The following is a 17,482-nucleotide window of genomic DNA, read 5'->3' as shown; positions in this document are numbered from 1 at the left end:
AGACAAACTAAGCTCTTTATTTCTTGAGTCATCATTCAGCTGTCGTGTAAAAACCAGCCATCTCTCAAACCACAAAACAAACACATCCTCTAACTGTCCACGCGTATTTTCCAACCACAGAACTGACAGTAGTCAGTACGCAGTAAGTTTTTAGGCATCGCTTCCACATCTGAACTGAAAAGACCTCTGAGGCTCAACACCCTGTGTTTTAACTGCTTCTTACTAACAGCTACTTTTAAACACCTGAGTTTCCACTTCCCACTTAACAAGAAAACCAAAGACTGAATGATTACAATCCTTTTCTTCATATTATTTTTGAATGTTGATTAATGTGCATCATTCACATAACTAACTCCTGTTCAAAAAAATTATAATATTAAACAAATCTGCAAACATAATGTACCGCTGACATTTATTTGAAAGTCTGGTCCATGCCACATGCAGATGCTCCTGAGTAGAAACCGGGTTGGAGGAACATCTTCACAGACACGCAGAATAAAATACTATTAAATCTGCTTCTCCACCAGCATCACCACCACTCCCCTACCCCAGAGATGCAGATAAACCAGCATTCAGTTTGCCCCACTGTCTGTTTCCTCTTTGTCTCTCATCTGATACACGATGGTTCAGTTAGAAACTGTGTTTTTCTGTGTCATGAGTAAGTGTTAATAATCTCATTTATTACTTTATTAAATGGATAAACAATTAGTCTGACTGTACACCACATGTGGCAGGAGATGATCAGCTGTTGTAATGTAGCCAGTGCCACACACACACACACACACACACACACACACACACACACACACACACACACACACACACACACACACAGATAAATCAGCATTGGTTTAGACACACTGTTTCCTCTTTGTCTCTGGTCTGATACACAATGGTTCAGTTTAAAACTCTGTCTGTGTTTTTCTGTGTCATGGGTAAGTTTAAAATCTCATTTATTACTTTAATAAATGCTTATTTTATTTAAATATATAAATACATGAGTCATTAGTCATGACTGTGTAACTGAAAAATGTAATTATTCAAAAAACTGCAAATCCAATAAAATAAAATAAAAAAATAATCAGTCCAGTTGTGAGATTTTTACTGGGAATTATTTAATTATATATTTATATTTCTGGGTTGCAGGTTTGCTCTCAGAGACTCAGAGCTCTTTAACTTTGGAGGCAGAAGCTGGAGATAACGTTACTATTTGGTGCAAACATGATCTAAAACATCCAGATACGATCTTCTGGTTTAAACACACAAGTGATTCAGTTCCACTTCTTCTTGGGTGTAAAAAGTTTTTGACATCAGCTCCATCAAAGTCGTGTTACTTCTTTAGTGAGAGTGAGAGAATAGTGATGTCTATTCATGGCAGTAAAACATCTCTCACAATCACTACAGTAAACGTATCTGATACAGGACTCTATTACTGCAGCTTCAGTGAGAAAATGATCTTCAGTGACTCCACATATTTACAAGTGAAAGGTCAATTTAACAATTTATACACTGAACACTTTCAGTAACAGATGATTCAGATGATTGAGGTTATAAAATTAATGTTTCTTCTTTCAGGATTAAATAAAACAGTTTCTGAAGACAAAGCAACAGGTTTCTTGGATTTTTTTCTTCTTTTTTCTTTGTCCTCTCTCTTCTGTACATTTTATATTAAAATCTGATGCATGTTTACTGAGTAAAAGTCTTTCTTTAATGTTTTTTCCAGGTTCTGTGTCTCCTGCTGTGTTCTTCATGCTGATTGTGATGTTTGGTTCAGTGTCTGTGTTTCTTCTCTTTGTCCTGATCATCATACTGAAGCACAGAAAAACACACAGAGGTCAAATATATATTCCTCTAATAATAATAATAATAATAATAATAATAATAATAATAATAATAATAATAATATTCTCTCTGTTGTTTTAGGTGCTGAAGCAGATGATAATGAGGTAAATCTGATCCATATTTAATACATTAAATGTTTAACAAATATTGTTTTACTCATTTCTTTCAGTTTCTAATAATTTGAGTCTCCTGGATTTCTCAAATATTATTTTGTTATAACAAAAATGCTTAAATGATGAATGTTAAGATGTTGATCTTCTTAAAAATGGTTTCAGTTCAGAAGTTTGCATTTCCCTTTGTGAGGTGAGATAAATACATTTTAATAATGTTTCCTGTATATCAGCCTCTGAGCTCATTCTTTTCCTCTGAGCAACTTTTATGAGATTTTATTGTAGAAAATAAAAATAAATGTTTAGGTAATATTTTTCTTGCTGCAGAGAAGATAAACATTTCATTGTGTACATTTTGGAATATATTTTTGTAGATGAATTTTAAAATGTATGTATATTTGATCAAATATTATTTTTAATACAATGGGTAATTGTTTTTAAAATTCTGATTATTAACATTTATTTGTTTTATGATCAATAAAACCTAATATTTAAATATCAATTCAGATCCCATAATTTCCACAAACTTCATCAGCTCAGAATATTTTAATGAATAATAATCCAACTGTTTGAATTTGAAACTCTTTGTTTAATTGTTCATTATATTTTGGTTATTAATGATGAATAGTTTTTCTTATTTCTGATTTTTTTTACTGAACACATGAGGTCCAGATTATTGTGTAATGTAACAGTTAATAACTGTAATAATTGTATATAATTGTATATAAAAACTCAGTAATGAACAATATCTGATTATTATAATTGGGAATTTTTTCTGCCTTAATAAAATATTTTTAAAAATACTTCATGATCCCCACACTGAGCAGCAGAAGCGAGTTGGATTGAACTGATTTATTCTTTCTATTCCTTTATCCCGTCTGCGATCTCTGTGTCATTACAGGATCCTGACTCTGATTCTGCTCTACAGCTCTGGAAGAAGAAAACCAAAAGGAGACATGATGAAATGGAGTACTCTTATGTTGTGTTTTCTTCTGTCACTCAGTAACACAGCAGAGTCTTTGTCATGTGTCTACATCATATCACACACTGTTTACTGATTACTGACCTCTTACACATTTCTGATAGTGAGTCAATGAAGGAATGATCACTTTTACACAAAATACATGAATCCTCTATTTTACACAAGAGGATTCATGTATTTTCACTAAAATACATGAATCCTCTATTGTGTAAAATAGAGGATTCATGTATTTTCACTAAAATACATGAATCCTCTATTTTACACAATAGAGGATTCATGTATTTTAGTGAAAATGTATTATGTAAGTAATGTATATGTTAAAAAAAAAAAGAATGAAGCCTGTGTGTCTTCTAATATGACTGTTACAGTGTTTTTCTCTCAGTTCATAAAGTTCACCTAAAGTATCGGTTTGCGTTAATATTTCATGTGTATGTGTGAATCAGCTTATAAGTGACAGAAATGTGTGACGGTTTAACAACACTGAGTGTGTAATCTGTCGCTAATGTCTAATCTCAGTCTAATGCTCTCCTTCAGTTCTTCAGCACATAGTATGAGGTCATTAGCAAGAATGTATACAGTTTAGTGCATTATTGTTTGTACTTACATTTTGTACTGAAACTTTTAATCAGCTTCAAAATATAAAATCTAACTTTATTGCTGATGAATTGAACAGAACAAATATCTTTCACATTTTTATTAGAAAACTGATTATACATTAAAAAATACAAGTAGATTGCTCACATTAAATGTATTTATTTATTTGTTTGTTCGTTTGTTCACATCACAGTTTGTTATTCAGAATTCTTCATCTAATTAAATAAATATACAATGTGTAATTATAGAGCATTAGATTAATGATTACAGATTGTACACATGCCCTGGTTGAGCACTAGGTGGTGCTGTGAGGGTTTTTCTATAAATGAACAGTTGCGTTGGTCTCGAGCTAAAGAGGGAACAATGTTTAAATCAAAAACACCTCCTGTGTACTCTGTAATTTGGAAAACTTCCCAACTCACACTGATTATAAAGATAAGAAAAGCAAACACTCATTTAATTCCTGTATTACTGAATGTGTTCCAATTTGTGTGTGTGAGTTTGTGTGCGTGTGTGTGTGTGTGTTTTCTTTCATATTAATCACATTTATCACCTACATGTACATATGCTAGAGATTCTACAGCTAGTTTTTCTTTGTCTCTGATATGTGTATGTAAGGACATCTGTGATTGCAGTATTTTGTTACAGTCCTATTTGTGAGAGAAGATGGATGTAGATATGGAGATGAAAAAAGATATTGAAAGAGGACAAAGTTAATTGGCCAAGGATAGAGTTAGTGAGACCCCTAACAGGAAAATACGAAAGTAGAAGAAGAGGATTTAATTGTAATGTTTTATCCACATAGGGGTGCACGGTGGCTTAGTGGTTAGCATGTTCGCCACACACCTCCAGGGTCGGGGTTTGATTCCCACCTCCGCCTTGTGTGTGCGGAGTTTGCATGTTCTCCCCGTGCCTCGGGGGTTTCCTCCGGGTACTCCAGTTTCCTCCCCCGGTCAAAAGACATGCATGGTAGGTTGATTGGCATCTCTGGTGTGTGATTGCGTGAGTGAATGACAGTGTGTGTGTGTTCCCTGCGATGGGTTGGCACTCTGTCCAGGGTTTATCCTGCCTTCATGCCCGATGACGCCTGAGATGGGCACAAGCTCCCCGTGACCCGAGAAGTTCGGATAAGCGGTAGAAAATGAGTGAGTGAGAGTGAGTGTTTTATCCACATTGCATTTGTTCAATCAGAATAGCTCAGATCCAAGGCAAGCCTCTGTGTGAAACATGGAAACCTTCAGAAATATCTGCCGTATCTATACAAAATAGTCTGTTTTATTTATTAAAACATTGTGTGAAAACAGAATGAAAAGTTGCTAATACAATGACATGAATAAAATTAAAAGTCTCCAATGTATGTTTGTACACAAATGTCATAAGCTGAGTGAAGTTATGGTCCATGGTTTTTGACATGTTTGTACACATACAGTACAGAATAAAATGGTCATTTCATTTTCATTGGCCATCACTGAATTATAACACCAAAAGTGAATTTTGAGACAGAACAAGGACCCAACATGCCTCCACGGAAGATGCACCGTGGTGCTGGGAAGCCCTGTCTGAGCCATACGGCAAAAGACGGCACTGTGTGGGTAGAGGAGGACATTGGAATGCCCAGTGCAGTAGCAAATCACTCGTGCTTCACTGCGCAAGCTGGACCCACAGAGTCTTTGTGTGTGACATGGAAACCTTCAGAAATGTCTGCCGTATTTATACAAAAGAAACACCTTCACAATATATGGATACACAAGTCTGTTTTATTTTAAAGTGTTTAAACTTTACAGCGTTTGTGCACCCAGTGTCCATCGTTCTTGCATTTGGCACAGGTGAATTTCTGACATGTTGCACAGGTAAACCTGCTGCGATTCCTGTTGCAGCTCTCTTGCACCTGGCACTGCGTTGTCTGTACAGTCCCTGGCACAGCAGCTGCAGCAGCTTCAGCAGCCTGCCTCTGTGCCAATATTTCCTTGTGCTGCATGAATTGGCAACGAAGTTCCTTAGCTAGAAGACTCAGAAACAATCTTCTTTTGCCTGTCCACCCTGTACATGCCTTGTACAAAATGTAGGCATTCACCGCCACCAGGTCCAGCATATTGTAAAAAAAACGCTACTGGCCACCTGCGTGTCACTGCTCTTATGGAATACATCCACCCCATTTGGTCCAACACGTCTACACCACACTGTGAAAGCAGGATAAACATGTTTATAGCACTGAGCTTCTATGTGCTCCAACTTAATCAACATAATAATTATTTTTTGTTTTGAGAGAGTTTTGTGGATGTATTTGTGTAATAAAAGGGTTTTAATTTGTTTTTTTCATGTCATACAAATTAGCAAAAATATAAAAAACTACTGCTACATCCAGTATTAACTCAAAATGAAAGACATTGCTTCCTTGTTTCACATCTTCTTCCCCAAACCGTTAGAATAAACAGATTTAGACAACACAGTAGAGATACTTAGATTTTTCCCTGTTTACTTTAATCCTATCAAGCAGTTATAAAGTTATTTGATAATTGAGGTCTTCAGTATTTTGTCTAATATAATTACATTAAAATAAATCATGCTCATTAAAGAAACATTAAAAAACAAATAAGCTTTTCCCCCCTGTTCTTCTGTTTTATTCTGTTTTCTCAGCTTCATGGTCAATGTGACGTGTGAAGAAAGAGTTTGAAGTAAGAAATTACCTTTAAATGACAGCGAACCGCGGACGCAGTGTTTGGTTTGCAGGTTCTTTCTATTCTAGCTGATGATTTATTATAAACCCTCAGAGCGCCCCCTATAGACACAGTGCTGTAAAAGATACTGAATAAAAAAAATCTACAAAGCCAAGAACCTTCACCAGTCATGTGATCAGTTAAGGACAAAACTTTTGTTTTTTTGTTTAACCTTCTTGTTTATTGTTCACTCCATCCTGGTCATGATATCACATGCTGGAAATAAAATTCATTTTATTTACATTTAGTATTTGTGTTAATTAAAAATGGAAGTGCGATATAACAAGACTTAAAAAAAGTGTGTGTGTGTGTGTGTGTGTGTGTGTGTGTGTGTGTGTGTGTGTGTGTGTGTGTGTGTGTGTGAGCGAGAGAGAGAGAGAGAGAGAGAGAGCGCGCCTTGTGGTCACAAAGCAAATGTGAACCAATTATGCATCTGATTAGTGCAGCCCTTTATTCATTTGGGTTGATGAGCATTTGGTCTTCGATTATGACGTCACTATGAGCTCATTTTCTGTCTCCGGGTAGCAGCATTTTTTTTTACAGGTTTCACTTATTAACTCATCTGATCACTGGAGATTTGTGGGATATAGTGGTGCAGAGAACAGTAATTTGTCTTATAAGCTATATATAAGACTAGTATAGGACTGTGGATATAACTGAACAGACAAAAATGTCTTAAATTTTTAAAAGTCTTAAACAGTGAACTGATGCTATTTTACAGCATCTGCAATCAATATAACACAGCTTTCTCTCTTTTTCTCTCAATTATTTAATGTTAAAAATATACAAAAGCTATCAATGGAAATGTTCAAAACCTCCTAGATAAAGAAAAGTTAGTTAAGACTTTCAGGAGACAGAAAAAAGCTCTCACAGTGCAGTCTAATGCGTTTCTGTGATTTCCAGATAACTCACAGGCCGTGTGGGATGTAAAATGGAAGAAAATGAAGAATGATTAGATCACTACAGACAATAGAATTCATTATAACAGACTTTATAACAAAATGGTATACATGGTGGTGACATTGGTATGACTTTATCTGCCAAATGCTGTATATGTTTTAGAGCTAGGAAAAGTAAATGGTATGAAATTACAATAGAAAATCACTAATGTTCCCCAAGTTGTCACCTCTGACCCCAATCACACTCACACACTGTGGTCTAGAAGTAAAACAGTATTGAGTGTGCAGTCTGTAGAGAACCTGATACTCTTGAGTTTGGCTCACATCAGGCATTAGATGTAAAAGAAAAAGATAATTTGATGCCCAAAGTTAATGGGACGATACAGTTACTATAGTGTACAATGAATAACTTCTTCTGAGAAAGACATCATTTATCAGCATAAAAAAAACTCCATTTCATGGTCCTCTCATGAGGTGAGGCTCTCTTATTATATTATTTTATAATATTTAAATTTATAATACTTTACAGATGACAGCCTTACAATCTGAAAGTCTGACAGCCACTGGAATGAATGACCTGCAGACTGGAGATGTAGGAGTCCCAAAAAATAAGAGCTACACTGGGTCTCCTGTGTCCCATACAGGGGGTGAGAGGTGTTGTTCATAATAGATATCAGCTTGACTGACATCCTCCTCTCACCCACCTCCTCCACAGAGTCCAGTAAGTCTCTTTCTGTCCCACCCTGTACTTCCTCCCACCACAGTATCAAAAAATGTTCTTAATAAATTCCTGCACACTCTGTGACAGTGCACTTTCAACAGCACACAATTCAAGGTGTAATTTTACAAATTGTGATCTAATATGGCCCAGTTCATTAATCTAAGGATAGTGGGAAAAGTGGCCGCAACAAAGATGGCGCCTATGTTCGCTCGGGCATTTCCGGATGCAAGATGACGTAGGCACTAGAGGCGCTTAAAAGAGCCATGGCGGAGATAACAGGGAGCGAGCAAGTTCACCGGAAGCTGAGTTATTGTGTGTTGCTGCGGCGAATGGATATTATTTCACGGTGGTATGGAGTATGTCGCTGTTCCTGTAATGCAGATTAACACGGACGGAGGATTGGGAGCTGCTCTTTACTTCGGAAAGCTGGTGGAGGTGTGAGTACGGGAAACTCTTAAACAAGCGCTACTTTGACTTTGCTTAACACTGGAAGCAATGGATTGAACTAGTGACGAACTGGCGAATGTGACCTTCCCCTACTCCTAATTGTACAATCTTTCCAGACTATTTGAACTATTTGAACTGTGCTGAAGGGTTGTGACATGAATAATTTTGCTGTTAATGATAATGATGTTGTTTATACAGATGTTTATTGCTAAATAATCGTGTTTTGTGGTGTGATTGAACTGGTGCACTGTTATTATTGAATACACTGGAAATTATGGTGAAAAGTTTGTGTTCTTCAGTATTTGGTTTACTCTTCCAAGTTTTGGGATATATGTGAAGTTCATACATTAAGGTACATGTGTCCTTTTGTTCACTCTCCTTCTGGCTGGACTAACAAATCCTTACTATAATTGACAGAGTACTTATCTCTGTCTGGCACCCCAGCATAAACGTTATGCGGGAAAGTGTTACAACTCCAAAGGACCCTAGTCTCCTCAGCATGTGGAGGCAACTCTGGCCCTTCTTGTACTGAGCATCAGTGTTATCCAGCCAGTCCAGTTTATCGTTTAAGTGGATACCTAGGTATTTGAAACTATCCACCAACTCAATGTCCAAGCCCTGTATAGTCACTGGTGTGTGGTACAGTACAGTGTTGTCCTTTTCAGGAAGTCAATCACCGTCTCCTTCTTCTTACTGGTGTTCAAGTGCAGGTTACACTCACACAGTCAACAAAGTCCTTGATGCCATCCCTGTATTGTTGTGGAGGAATATTTCTTCTGGCAGATTAGATAATTATTGTTCTGCCATGAAAATTGCGTATGTCTTATAATATAGTATTATCTGTGGAAATTGAATATGTGCTTATATTCAGTTCATCCCACAAAGTGCCTCACTGATAAGGATCACAGTGGCAACAGACTCCGAGACTTTCATTAGCCACAAATCTGAGCAGAGGACAGAGGGCAGGTGACTCAAATTCTTAACTGGATATAGGCAACAATCAGAAACAGAAGTATGCAAATATGTTGTGTTTGTGTGTCTGCATGCACATATATATCCTTCTCCAAGCTGCTGTGCTGAATCACACAGGTGTAGTTGTGTTTCTGCAGCTCAAATTAGGATGGTTTCCCTTTTAAGTCTAGTTCCTTTCTGGGTTCTTCCTCACACCATCTAAGGGAAATTTTTCTTTGCCGCAGTCATCTAAGGATTGTTCATTATTGATAAATGCAAATAACTTTACATTAAAATGTAAAGCTGCCTTGAGACAATGTCCAGTGTTATTTCTCCTGATAACATATCAAGATAACAAAAAAAGATAAAAAAATAGCTTATAAAATTGAAAAAGAACTAATTAACTAGAATCAGCACAACATCTATGAACTTGAACCAAAGCAGTCTGAATTACTTTAGGGTCTTTTCCTGTAATCAAAACAAAAACACCAAAAAAGGAATTACAAAACTGCACCATTCTCACATCCTGGAAACAGCAATTCCATCATCAGTGAAGATGACTGAGTCCTGTTATAGTTGTACTTGCCTGGGATTTACAGATCACATGCTTTTTCTCCTCCACCATTTGGAGGATATTTTCTTCACATTTGTCCACAAGACCTTTTCCCAGAAGTCTAAAGGATACTATCCTGTCCATTCTGCTTCAGTAAGTAACTAATATTGAGGTATCTTGAGGTGTAGCCTCTTTTCCATCTGATTCTCTCAGGTTTAAACCAGAGATGGACAAACATTTCTTCACTCATCACAGATGAAAGAATCCCTTTCAGTAAATGTTACCAAGTTCAATCTATAGCTATAAAGTAAATCTATCTAAGAAGGATTATTTAACTTTTTTTCCTTTATTGGTTACAGTTCTCTTTTCTCTAGCCTTCTAAAAATAAGGGCTCAAGACATTACTTCTGTTTCATGAAAAATGTTTATTGACAGGACAAATAAATGAAATGCGACACAGAGCAAAAGATTCTCACACTGTTGCATCATTAGTCATTGACACATTAGTTTTCTTGCCAGAGCCTTTACAAAGCTGTTCTTTTCTCATTTACTTAAAACACAGTTTACACCTGAAGATTTTATTATGGTGAATAACAAACTGAGGAACTGATACAAGCTTCATATATTAAATAATAATAATAATAAAAATAATAATAAAAAGCTGTATGTTATAAATCATCATGCAGCAGAACATTCACCAGTTTCAAGGTTCCTAATCATTTCTAAACAGTGTGCAATATGTTGTACACACATTACCCTGCCTCACTGACTGACGGAAGAATACATAACATAGGAATAATCCTTTTCTTCTTCATCATCATCATTTCCTCTCCTCTTAAGGATCTGTAGAGCAGAACAGAGCATCACTCAGTTAAACTGCTTCGTTTCATCAATTACATGATGTATTCTTATTTCATTCATGTGGCATAAATCACTTTTTATATCATTTATAAGATATTTATTTTATGGTCATTAGCCTGTCTGACTGGTCAAGCCGATAAACATCAAAATTTACTTTTTTTTCCTGTTTTTGGAAATGTCTGTCGAAAAAATCTCTTTACTGTGACGACTTTTAAAATAAATTGATTGTACACAACTACATCATTTTAAATACATACACTTTACTGTAAGTACACATCGAGGGATGCAATAGCTCAATGGTTAAGGTGTTGGATGACACCATGAAGCTGCTTCTGCTGGGCCCCTGAGCAAGGCCCTTAACGCTCAGCTGTATAAATAGATAAATTTAAGTTGCTCTGGATAAGGGAACCTGCAAATGCCGTAAATTCAATGTACAATAGGGATCTAAAATAAAATCTCAATAACAAAGAAGTATATCTCTGTTATTATAGAGTTCTCCTTTCGTATTTTAAAGTTCTACTTCTCTGTCTATTTCTACATTTTAATTCTACAGCATAATGGATGTATTTAGATTGTAATGTAAATGCTAAAAAATTACCCACCAACTCAGGAAACAAGATAAAGCCTTTTATTATTTTTCTTTAAAAATGAGATCTGCATTAATAAATAAATGTCAAGGAAACTGTAACTATTTGATTTTGGTTTTGTAATATCAGATTTACCTGATTCTCTTCTTGCTTAACACCTAAAACAAAACAGGGAGAACATTATTATTATTATTATTATTATTATTATTATTATTATTATTATTATTATAATAAGCTTTACCTTTTATTGGTGAAGATCAGGAAAATGAGAAGAATCACAACACCAAACCCCACAATCAGAGTGATGAACACAACAGGAAAGACCTGATAAACTGGCAGAAAATATTAAAGAACATGTTTAAACCATTAAATCTACACTGTAAAAATAACCTCTATGTAAAGAAAAATAACAAAACCTTTTCATTCCTCCTGATGAATCAATTATTACTTTTATAATCTCAGTCAGTTTAGCTTTTACTGAAACTCTTCACTCTATAAATTGACCTTTCACTGGTAAATATGTGGAGTTACTGAAGATCATTCTCTCAGTGAAGCTGCAGTAACACAGCCCTGTAACAGTCTGGTGGAAAATCTTCCCAGCGATGGGAACCAGCACTATATTAATGCGCATGGTTTAGAAATGAACAAACCTATAGGTCTGATCATCAGGTGTCCAAGGACTTTTGGCTTATTAATGTATTGATCTGCACTCCATCTAAACACCTACCTGAACTACAGTACATTAAAATCTTTACATTTAATCTTTATTAGGGGTCAAGCCTCGAAGGGGCGTAGACACCTATTGTTATTGTCGGTTTTCTTCTTATTATTATTATTCAAGTCAATGGCAGCCCATAGAACCGTATGTAGGAAAGTTATGTAATTTGGCACACATGTAGAGGCCAGTCTTAGAAGTTATTCTAGCAACTTTGGTGTGTCTAGCTAAAACCCTTTAGCACCACCAACAGTCCAAACATCCGTTCATGTTCATAACTGCTGACTCGTAAGGCCTAGAGACACAGTTCTTGCATATTTTGGATCCTTTTCTCATGCCGAATCGAATGCACCACATGACATCATTTCTGTCATGAATACCTTTCTGCCATTTTGAATTTTCCGTAATACCTACTTTTTCGAACTCCTCCTAGACCGTTTGTCCAATTTGCATGTCCTTTGGTATCTAGCATCTAGAGACACCCGAGACAAAAAGTTATCAAAAGGTTTTTTGATAGACCAATGCCTTCTTGTATACTGTGGCAACATGCATGGTGGCGAGCACGCCAAAACGGACGTGAGGACGTATCTTCGCAAAACTTATGCGTGTCGACTCGAAACTTGCTATGTCATTATAGTCATGACCTGAGGGTGCATGCAACGTTTCGTGACAGCGCCACCTAGTGGCCACGAGATTTAAAAAATAGCTATTTTCACTTATAACTACTGCAAACTTGTCTAAAATGATGAAGGGAGTGTTGTTAGACTTCTTGAGGCATGCTGAGTCATAGGATACGAAACGGTTTTCGGACGGCCTTTTTGTGTGGTGGCGAGCACGCCAAAACAGACGTGAGGCCGTATCTTCGCAAAACTTATGCGTGTCGACACGAAACTTGGTATATGTCATTATAGTCATGACCTGAGGGTGTATGCAACGTTTCATGACAGTGCCACCTAGTGGTCACAAGATTTTAAAAACAATGCCATATCGCTACGAAACTTGGTATGGTTCATCAGCGACATGTTCTGAGCGCATATGATCGGCTTGACCCCGGAATGGCTGCTTGCAGCTATATTTATTATTATTATCTGTTGCATCAGTAAATCTGTAGTTTTAGAAGAAAGTGTTTCTCTGACCGCTCAGGATTCGACGCTCGTTCCTCACATGCAGCACTAACTCCTTCTCCAAGCTGCTGTGCTGAATCACACAGGTGTAGGTGTGTTTCTGCAGCTCCTCAGCTGGGACTTTCAGAATGCTTCTCTTCTGGAAGCTTCCATCCTGGTTGGGTAACGTCTCTCTGAGATCCACGTCCTCATGCACCTCTTCTCCATTCTTCCTCCAGGAGACCATCACTGCTTTGGGGAAGAAACCTGTAGCGTGACACACCAGCTCTGGAGAAGAGGCTTCTTCCTGGAACAGTGACATCTCAGGACGAACTGCAGAGACACACAGAGACAGAAATATTAAAAATACCTGTGAGACTTATTTAGAAGTGTGTCAGACATCCTTTTGTAATGCAGTGAGATTTTCTTGCCAATTATCTACATTTTTTGGCTGTACAGATGTAGAAGTTTCTAGCTGTATTTAATCAATTTCACATTAGTGCTTTTATCATGAATATAAACAATAATGTGATCTGGGTGTAGACTTACAGGTAATCACAGCAAATAGCCAGGATACCCACACAACTGTGAGGGCAATATCGATTTTACACAACAATTCAATTAAATAAATTAACATTGAGTTACTTCAGACACATGGGCAAGTAATTTTCTTATTTCTGCACTGCTGATATAAATATTTACTTAAGAAACCACAGAGGGACAGAGCAAGGTGTGTTTAGAGAGTCTTAGTACTGAGCAGATATGTAAAGGTGCGTCAAAACATCCACACGTCGAGAGAGAGATAGAGATAGTGAGAGAGAGAGATTTAAGCAGCAAAATAAGGCCTGAAAACACAGAGGAGATCACACACTTTACCTTTCCTCTCCAGAATCTCTCTCCCGTAAGACACATACTTCTTTAACCACTTGATACAGATGTTATCCAGGTATTTCTTTCGGGCCACAGACATACCAGGATCATTATCCCACTTGTTCTTCGTGATCACAGCTTGTGGTTTAGCTGCAATCCATGTGACAGTTTTCAGATCCAAACTGATGAAATCTTCTCCATCATAACCGTACTGTCTGTATCCTCTAACAGTCCCGTCATCATCCAGGTCACAACCGTACATCAGCTGCACTGAGTGAACTCCTGCACACACACACACACACACACACATCTGTGTTTGTTTTCACCTGTAGTCTGTGTCTGTGTGTGTGTCTGTGTGTGTGTGTGTATGTGTGTGTGCCTTTATCTGTAGTGTGTTGTGTGTTTTACCTGTTGTCTGATTAAAGCGCTGCATTGCTGTATCCACATTGACTTTAAAGGTCTCCTGAGATCCCTGTAGATTCTGTGTCTCTCTATTCCAGTAATCTGGATCATCATAATTCATCTTCTGTATCCACTCTGTCTTTGGGATCACCCTCCTGATCTTACCATCGTAGTACACAAACTGTCCTCCATCCACCAAACCCACAGCAGTGAACTCTGGGAAATTTATTCCTGGTGTAACTGCAGTGTAGAAATACTGTAGAGAGTGTGTGACTGAAACATAAAGAGCAGATTTTAAGATGATTTGATTAAAAAATCCTGGAGAATTTCAACACAAATCATGATTAACTTCCAGCATCAATTCATCGACATACAATGATTTTAACAATAGTCACAGACAACAAGACATATTTATGGAAGTCTGTATGAAGACTAAGATCACTAATAAACAAACACAAGTGACAGTGAAGAGAAAAAAACTGGAAAAGGTGTAGAGCCAACACTCTCTGAACGTATACAAAATTAAAGTGATGGTTGTTGACTTCAGGAGAGCAGAGAGAGACCACGATGCTGAACATCGACGGATCCTCTGTGGAGATTGACAAAAGAACCAAATTCCTTTTTGTTCATCTAGCAGAGAACTTTACCTGGTCACTCAACACCAGCTCTTTCAGCAAGAAAGCTCAGCAGAGTCTCTACTTCCTACAAAGTCTGAGGAAAGCACATCTCCCTCCCCCATCCTGACCATGTTCTACAGATGGACCATCAAGACTATCCTTAGCAGCTGCAATCACTGTCTTGTTTGGGAACTGCACTATTTCGAATCTCAAGAACCTGCAGCAGATAGTGAGGAGAGCTGAGAAGACCATCAAAGCCTCTTTTCCCTCCATCACAGACATTTACACCACACACTGCATCCCCAACTCTGTGACCTCACACAGCCCTCACACACTCTTCATAGTTGAAAACTAGTCCTGATTACATGATGGCAAAATGTAGCCTACTATAAGAAAGTGATGGCTGACCTCTGAGCAGTTCTGCTTGCTCTCAGCTAAATTTAGAGCATAGCAGTTCCTCAAAAAAATCACACAAAAGCCAGACCAGAAACTAACTGAAAGAGGAAGTGTGTGCCTCTTTTTATGTACACAGTGGTGCAGAAGATTTTTTCAGACTGCAATACCTACAGCACTTTCTTTCACAGTTTACACTTTGGACACATCTGTTAGTCCATCACTCAGACCCTGAACTCACCCTTTACTCTCAGGAGTCACTACTCTAACAGAATCTCTAACAGAGGCACAGTGCAAATGTGTGTCTCTATACGCTGCTTCACACTAAGATAAAACAACAGAAATATGTGACGACGTCTCTGTTGAACTTTAGCACTAGATTTATGTCTGACTCCAGGCCATGCTGTTAGAGAAAACTAATCTACTTCAGGCTGTAACAGTGACTCTGTTTCATCATCACACCTTTTATATAATTATTTTGATTATATAACATCATGAGCTGACGTGTGTTACTTCTTCTGTCTGTAATGATCACATGAACACAATGCAGCAGTTATTCACTATATTAAATCACTCTCACCTGCAGATGCCTGAGGAAAAGTCATCATGAGGATGATCAGGACTTCCACAAGGACACAATTGTGCTCCATTCCTGTAGAGATTACACACAATTCACCTGGAGATGGTGCAGTTCCTGATCAAAGTGAAGTGTGTGTTGTGATGCAAATCTTTTATGGTAGTCGATAGAGAAGAATTACAGGTTCTAAAGTCTAGGTGTTAAGTGGCAATAGAAAAGTTTTTCTTAACTTTCTTGAAGTGGTGTGTCAGGTTTAGTTAAGTCCATATTATTTCGCAAGAGTTAGCTGCTTAAAAGAACAATGTACAGCAGCATAACAGTATTTCAAAGAAATCACACAACCAAACCAGAAACTAGGAAATACGTGCTCCCCCCCCCCCCACCCCCCAGTGTGAAACAGGTACACAGTGGTGCGGAAGATTATTTTTAGTTTGTAATATCTACAGCAATTATCCCCACTCAGTCTTTGCAGTGTAACTGTGCCACCCCCCCTTCCCCCCATCATTTTATCTAACTATGAATTCAGGTCATTTCACAGTATATAGTGAACAGACAAGTAGATAGAAGTGCAGATATTTTCTTGAAACATTTGATACCAACTTTCTGAAGTTTCAAATAATCCCTAAATTTCATATTATACATATATTATACATATATATATATATATACTTGTGTGTGTGTGTATTCAAAAAGAACAGTTTGAGAGTCAGGATCCTGTAATGACACAGAGATCGCAGACGGGATAAAGGAATAGAAAGAATAAATCAGTTCAATCCAACTCGCTTCTGCTGCTCAGTGTGGGGATCATGAAGTATTTTTAAAAATATTTTATCAAAGCAGAAAAAATTCCCAATTATAATAATCAGATATTGTTCATTACTGAGTTTTTATATACAATTATATACAATTATTACAGTTATTAACTGTTACATTACACAATAATCTGGACCTCATGTGTTCAGTAAAAAAAATCAGAAATAAAAAAAACTATTCATCATTAATAACCAAAATATAATGAACAATTAAACAAAGAGTTTCAAATTCAAACAGTTGGATTATTATTCATTAAAATATTCTGAGCTGATGAAGTTTGTGGAAATTATGGGATCTGAATTGATATTTAAATATTAGGTTTTATTGATCATAAAACAAATAAATGTTAATAATCAGAATTTTAAAAACAATTACCCGTTGTATTAAAAATAATATTTGATCAAATATACATACATTTTAAAATTCATCTACAAAAATATATTCCAAAATGTACACAATGAAATGTTTATCTTCTCTGCAGCAAGAAAAATATTACCTAAACATTTATTTTTATTTTCTACAATAAAATCTCATAAAAGTTGCTCAGAGGAAAAGAATGAGCTCAGAGGCTGATATACAGGAAACATTATTAAAATGTATTTATCTCACCTCACAAAGGGAAATGCAAACTTCTGAACTGAAACCATTTTTAAGAAGATCAACATCTTAACATTCATCATTTAAGCTTTTTTGTTATAACAAAATAATATTTGAGAAATCCAGGAGACT

General features: G+C 36.7%; 4 protein-coding genes and 2 long non-coding RNA genes across 8 annotated transcripts in view; 2 read left to right on the top strand and 4 right to left on the bottom strand.

Moving 5' to 3' along the window:
• The window catches only part of LOC113638654 (BOLA class I histocompatibility antigen, alpha chain BL3-7-like), a 209,529-nt gene that overhangs the window by 106,125 nt on the left and 85,922 nt on the right, over nt 1-17,482 (bottom strand). The gene's annotated exons all lie outside the window — the stretch shown is intronic.
• LOC113647456 (H-2 class I histocompatibility antigen, Q10 alpha chain-like) overlaps nt 1-17,482 on the bottom strand; it is a 111,640-nt gene that overhangs the window by 46,222 nt on the left and 47,936 nt on the right. The window lies entirely within an intron of this gene.
• LOC113647478 overlaps nt 1-17,482 on the bottom strand; it is a 53,902-nt gene that overhangs the window by 35,230 nt on the left and 1,190 nt on the right. The gene's annotated exons all lie outside the window — the stretch shown is intronic.
• Nucleotides 846-4,392, top strand: LOC125145503. 2 transcript variants are annotated; one of them, XM_047818596.1, is made up of 7 exons: nt 846-935; nt 1,147-1,488; nt 1,576-1,611; nt 1,724-1,834; nt 1,924-1,946; nt 2,118-2,145; nt 2,854-4,392. In XM_047818596.1, the coding sequence occupies exons 1-6, from the start codon at nt 893-895 to the stop codon at nt 2,142-2,144; spliced, it is 582 nt and encodes a 193-aa protein (XP_047674552.1). In that variant the 5' UTR covers nt 846-892; the 3' UTR covers nt 2,145; nt 2,854-4,392. The 2 variants fall into 2 exon arrangements, with proteins under 2 accessions (XP_047674552.1, XP_047674551.1); XM_047818595.1 differs by lacking the exon at nt 2,118-2,145.
• On the top strand, nt 7,854-15,966 carry LOC125145509. 2 transcript variants are annotated; one of them, XR_007143918.1, is made up of 3 exons: nt 7,854-8,302; nt 13,321-13,542; nt 13,633-13,732. It is a non-coding gene; the product is annotated as an uncharacterized LOC125145509 (long non-coding RNA). The 2 variants fall into 2 exon arrangements; XR_007143919.1 differs by lacking the exon at nt 13,633-13,732 and adding an exon at nt 15,950-15,966 and having other exon boundaries at nt 8,125-8,302; nt 13,321-13,453.
• On the bottom strand, nt 13,072-16,028 carry LOC113647457 (H-2 class I histocompatibility antigen, Q9 alpha chain-like). Its single transcript, XM_047818591.1, has 4 exons — nt 15,944-16,028; nt 14,360-14,626; nt 13,958-14,233; nt 13,072-13,414 (listed from the first exon to the last, which is right to left on the bottom strand). Exons 1-4 carry the CDS (start codon nt 16,011-16,013, stop codon nt 13,092-13,094), a joined length of 936 nt encoding a protein of 311 aa, XP_047674547.1. The 5' UTR covers nt 16,014-16,028; the 3' UTR covers nt 13,072-13,091.

The sequence above is a fragment of the Tachysurus fulvidraco genome, chromosome 9 (genome assembly GCF_022655615.1).
Source record: "Tachysurus fulvidraco isolate hzauxx_2018 chromosome 9, HZAU_PFXX_2.0, whole genome shotgun sequence".
In the NCBI taxonomy this organism is placed as follows: Eukaryota; Metazoa; Chordata; class Actinopteri; order Siluriformes; family Bagridae; genus Tachysurus; species Tachysurus fulvidraco.
Note: the sequence above shows the minus strand (reverse complement) of the source record. Positions and strands in the feature narration are given on the sequence as shown.